Source organism: Nicotiana tomentosiformis, chromosome 11, assembly GCF_000390325.3.
Source record: "Nicotiana tomentosiformis chromosome 11, ASM39032v3, whole genome shotgun sequence".
Classification (NCBI taxonomy): domain Eukaryota; kingdom Viridiplantae; phylum Streptophyta; class Magnoliopsida; order Solanales; family Solanaceae; genus Nicotiana; species Nicotiana tomentosiformis.
In genome coordinates, this window is record NC_090822.1 from 56,890,406 (window position 1) to 56,896,323 (window position 5,918).

Sequence of the window (5,918 nt, forward strand, 5' to 3'; positions counted from 1 at the left end):
TTCGTCTTCGTGGTGTGCTGGTGTCCATTATATCTAATCATGGCATGCAATTCACATCGCATTTATGGAGTGCTCCGTAGCGTGAGTTAGGCACACAGGTCGAGCTTTGCATGACATTCCACCCCTAGACGGATGGGTAGTCTAAGTTCACCAATCAGATCTTGGAGGATATGCTACGTGCTTGTGTTATGGATTTTAGTGGTTCATGGGATTAGTTTCTACCGCTTGCAGAGTTCGCCTACAACAATAGCTACTAATCGAGTATTCAGATGACTCCTTATGGGGCTTTATATGGGAGGCGATGTCGTTCTCCAGTTGGTTGGTTTGATCCGGGAGAGGCTAGGTTATTGGACACTGATTTGGTTAATGATGCCTTGGAGAAAGTCAAGTTGATTCAGGATCGGCTTCGTACAACACAGTCTAGGCAGAAGAGTTATGCCCAAAATTTGATACGCTCAAGTTACACCTATATAAATAGTGTAAGGCGGTCGATGTCAAATATAATAACCCAACTAGGTTGGGGTCTAATCCCATAGGGAATAGGTGTGAAAAGGTTACTTGAATAGTGTGTAACTTGACTTAAGCCGTAATTCTACTCTGTTAGTTTGGAAAGAGTTTTGTAATTGTGAATTGTTAAGAAAAGCTATTTTGTTAAGAGAATTGATTAAGAAACCAAGGTTGTGTCCCCGTCAATGGAGTGTAATGCTATCAGTGTTAATATGATATATTTCTAATGTGAAGTCCTTAGATATGTAAATGGTTCATAAATGACTACCCAATATTTTTCAATAATTAGGTAGCATTTCCTCTTTATGAATTTCCCAAATATAAAAGAGTTACAATTAAGAACAACCAATTTATGCCAAGTAGAACCCACTTAATTCTAAGTGATTCTATTAAATAAGGTTTAAAGCCTTGATTTCTTGCTATTCAATTCTACCAAACCCTAACCCCACTTTTCCAAGTAAAAGATAGAGTAAAATGTCACTAGTTAATGTTTGCAACCATCAACCATAAATGAAGCATGAGAAATGAATAGAAATCAACCAACCATTATATATATATATTCAATGATAAACACCCATTAAAATTACACCCACTTAGGGTCCACAACCTTAGTATTTAAATTTAGCTACTCATACTAGAATACAAGAACAAAGAAATAAATAAAGTAATAAAAGCTTAAAAAGAGGACAAAGTCTTAGATTCTCTCTCAAAAGCTCCAAGATAAATGGTGTATTCAATGCTCTAAGTATAGCCACTTTTTCAGACAAGATATCTCACAAAACACTAGTCATTGTATTTATAATGTCCCAAAATTTGTGGACAAAATGTGACAAAAATGACCCTTCAGATTAAGTCTGTGGCCGCAGAATAGGCCGCAAAACATATTCGCGGTCCGCACATCTTCAGCCGTGCCGCAGATCTGATCACAAATTTTTCCAGTTCTCCCTCGCATGTTGATTATGTGGTCCGCATACTGATTTCACAGCCGCATAGTGTAGCACAGATTCATCTTCAGTAGAAGTCCTCTTGCATTTGTGCGGCAACTTTGTGGTCTGCATAAGAGTTATGCGACCACATAATGAGGCACATATTTGACTCTTTGATATTGGGATGGCTTGGTTAGCTCTACAATGGGTATGCGGTCCACACATCACTTCCGCGGTCACAGATCTGTTGCATCTATGCCTTTTCATGGGTTTTTGTCATATTTTTCATGTTCTTGGTTCTTCAAGTCATGTTTCCTGCAAACACCAAAAATACAAAAGAAATGACTTACAATGCTTTAAAGGATGAGCTAAAGTCTACATAATTAGTATCAAAAGTGCCACATTTCTACGACACATAAGCTGATCGGAAGGATCATGATGTATCATTTATGATGGGAGAGAGAGTTTTGCTTGGAGTTTCACCCATGAAAAGTGTGATGAGGTTCGGGAAGAAGGGCAAGTTGATCCCTATATATAATGGTCCTTTTGAGATCCTTCAGAGAATTGGTGAGGTGGCCTACAAACTTTCATTGCCACCCAACTTATCGGCAGTTCACCCGATATTCCATGTTTCCATGCTCCGGGAGTATCATGGTGATCCGTCCCATGTATTAGATTTTACCACATTCCAATTGGACAAGGATTTTACTAATGTTGAGGAGCCGGTGGCCATCTTGGACAAGCAGGTATGAAAGTTTAGGTCAAAGAATATTGCTTTAGTGAAGGTTCATTTGAGGGGTCATCCGGTCAAGGAGGCGACCTGGGAGACCGAGCATGACATACAGAGTCATTATCCTCAACTTTTTTCCACTTCTGGTATGTTCTTATGCACATTCGAGGATGAACGTTTGTCTTAAGAGGGGGAGAATGTAATGACCCAACCCGTCTTTTTTTGTATTTGAGCCCCGCTTCCCCTTTTAATGCTTCATACATGTATATTTGTGGTTTTATGACTTGAGGGGTTGGTTAATTTTGTTGCGGGAAGATTTTTGGTTGATTTGGACCCTTTGGTTCTTATTTTAGAAGCTTAAGTTAGAAATATTGACCGAAGTTTGACTTTTATGAAAATGACCCCGAAACGGTGTTTTGATGTCTCTGATAGGTTCGTATCGCGATTTTGGACTTGGGCATATGCTCAGAATTGAATTCGGAGGTCCCTATGTTGATTTGACTTGTTTTGCCGAAAGTTGGCAATTTGATGTTTAGAAGTTTTCCCTAAGTTTGACCATAAGATTACTTTATGGCTATCGGGTTCAGAATTTAGTTTTTGGACTTAGAATAGGCCCGTTTTGCTATTTGGAATTCATCTGCAAAATTTGATGTTATTTGGAGTTGGTTTGATAGGATTTGACGTTTGGTTGCAATTCTAGAGATTCTTACGTTTTGTTTTGAAATTCATGTGTTTTGATTGGTGATTCATGGTTCTTGATCTTATTTTGGTATTTTGATCACGCGGGCGTGTTCGTATGATGTTTCTAGACTTGTGTGGATGTTTGGTTTGGAGCTCAGAGAGCTCGGGTAAGTTTCAGACGTGTTTCAAAATGGTTTGGACTCAATCAAAAGTTGCTGGTGTGCTGGTGCCTTAGGTGTGGCAATTGCGAACACCAACATCGTAATTACGATACCTTGATCGCAATTATGAAGAGTAGGCTACACATGCTAGTCTCGTATTTGCGACAATTTTGTCGCATTTGCGATGGGAGCAGGCTTCGCAAATGCGAAGCCAATGTTACATTTGCAACTTCCCAATAGGTTGTCAGGCTCCGCAATTGCTAGATCTTCTTCTCAATTTCGAGGATTTGCAATTGTGAACCCACTGTCACAAATGCAACATTTGCGCCTGAACAAAAGAATTGGGAAGACGGGATTTGATCTCATTTCTTTCATTTTAGAATCCTAGACTCGGTAGGAGGCGATTTGGAGAGGGGATTTTCACCTACAATCATTGGGTATGTGATTTTGATCAATTTTCAACAATATTACATGATTATGTATGAGATTTAATATCAAATTTATGTGAATCAAAGAGAAATTTAGGGGATATTTGTCCATGTTTTAAAAAATAAAAATTTGGGATTTGAGAGTCAAACTAGACTCGGATTTGAAAAAAAAACATATATGGAGTCGTGGTGTTATGGAAAGTCGGGATCTACCTTTGGACCTGATTTTGAACGGGTGGGCCCGGGGTTGACTTTTGTGGACTTTTGGGGAATTTTGTAAGGATCTTATCTTTATTTAACGAAATTGATTTCTCTTGCATTCTTTGATGATATTAAGTCCTCTTTGGTTAGATATGAGCCGTGCGGAGTCGAATTATAATGGAAAAGTCATTTTTGACTGTTGATTTGGCTTAGTTAAGGTAAGTATCTTGTCTAACTTTGTGTGTGTGGGGGGGGGGGGGGGAGGGAACTACCCCTTACTATTTGAACTATGTGAAAGACGTGTACCTGAGATGACGAGTGTATACCCGAGCTTATGTGTGATATTTGACCGGTTTAGATACTTAGATTACTTTTAATCACTTAATTGAAGTTATTATTATTTTCTCTATCTCTCGTTGTCAAGTTTATTCATACATGCCTTGATTGAAGTTGTTATTACATGTACTAGTTTCTATTGTCAATATTACTTATATATGCATTTATCTGTAGTTGTTGTTGGATGCTATTCTCTCCATCGTAGAATTATACAGCATTTAGTCATAGTTGCTATTTCATGCTATCTCCTTCATAGTTAAGCTATGTTATGTATTTGAATTGGAAGTTGCCTAATGTTTGGCGATAAATGTATATTTTTAGTGCATTGCTTTCCTTACATTTTTATATTTTAATGAATAAATGTACGACGTTTGAGCTTAATTATGTTGCTTTTTTGTGTAGGAGCGTTGGGGGATGGAAATCCGTAAAGGTTGCACACAAAGATGTCAAAGATACATAAAAAGAGCACGAAAGGCAAAAATCAGACAAACTCCAAAACCAGGCACCAGGTGAGGCTACGCCTTGTCCTCGGCACGGTACACCAGGCGCTGGAGTGGGCTAAGCCTGCTCTGAGGCACGCTTTACACCAGGCCTCACGAGCTCTGAGGCCTGGTCCTTTCATAGTCCGTGCATTTTCTACTTGGATTGGGGCTTAGGGACTCCAACCCTAACCTATAAATACCCCTAAACATGATTAGTGGGGGGTTGGTTAATTTTGGAGGCAAGCAAAGGCAAAGAAACACAAACGGAGCACGGAATTCATCAATCTTCCATCTAGTATTCATAGCTTTTATGTTCAAAAACAATATTTTGAGTATTGTCATGAACATGAGTGGCTAAGAACCTCATTATTCTAGGGTTATGGGTTGTTATTGACTATTGTAGTTTGACTGTTGATAATATTGTTTGAATTTATCATATTAATTTATTTATTCAATCTTGCACTTAATTATTCTATAATTCATAGTTGAACTCAAAAGTGGGAACTATAGATTGCATATAAGATTGAATAAAGTAAGTTCTTGAATCTGTGCATCGGAGAATAAATTCACGATTAGGATAAACACATTCTAGTTGCCTTACTTGGTTATTTTTGTAAGAAATACACTTGCGTTCTTGTTAATTCTGATTCTATAGACATATATTCTTAGGTTGGCTTGAATAGGGAGTGAAGCGTCGAAAGAACTTCACGAGAAAAATAAACCTTGCTAATCAACAAATTAGATAAATCAAGTGATTGAATCAATCGGAAGAATACAATAGGAGAGACATTAATCCCAAAACCCCAGAATATCCCCATCTCATTGAATTCTTCTAAGTGTTTGTTTGCTCTACTTGCGATCTTATTCTCTTATTTGCTTATTAGTTCATAGTAATTTAGTTAGTAAGAATCACAACCATCTTCCTCAAAATCTCTTGAACAAATAACTCGTAACTAGTTTAGTTTAGGCGGTAGTTGATCATAAATCCTCGTGGGAATGATACTCTCTCATCACTTAATTACTTGTCGACCTTGTATAGTTGCGTGTGCGTTTGGACCCAACAAGTTTTTGGCGCCGTTGCCAGGGATTTAGAAATTAGTTATTTGTCTGAAATAAGCTTTTATTTGTTTTTGTTCGAGTGTTAATTTGTTTGACTATTTCTGACTCTACAGGTGTTCACCTTGAATGCTAAGAAGAAGCAACAGTTTGAACAACCTTTCTCATCTTGATCCTGAGCCGGAAAGACTCTTCCACATGTTAAGGAGGGAGGCGGAAGAAAGAGCAAGAATTTCAGAGTTGGGCATTATAGTCCAACCACAGCCAATCGAGATGGCATAAAATGAAGAAACACTGGTGATTGAGGCTGCAAGGCCTAGTCTCGCGAACATGACTTAGGATATCATGAAGCCTCATTTAGCTGGGCACTTTTGAGCTGAAATAGTACATGGTGCAACTGATTCAATCCA

The 5,918-nt window shown here is 38.2% G+C and overlaps 1 protein-coding gene across 1 annotated transcript; it reads left to right on the forward strand.

Annotated features, from left to right (window-relative positions):
- The first annotated feature begins 1,885 nt into the window (after positions 1–1,885).
- On the forward strand, positions 1,886–5,681 carry LOC138901495 (uncharacterized). The gene is made up of 2 exons (XM_070189266.1): positions 1,886–2,179; positions 5,625–5,681. Exons 1-2 carry the CDS (start codon positions 1,886–1,888, stop codon positions 5,679–5,681), a joined length of 351 nt encoding a protein of 116 aa, XP_070045367.1.
- Positions 5,682–5,918: the final 237 nt, after the last annotated feature.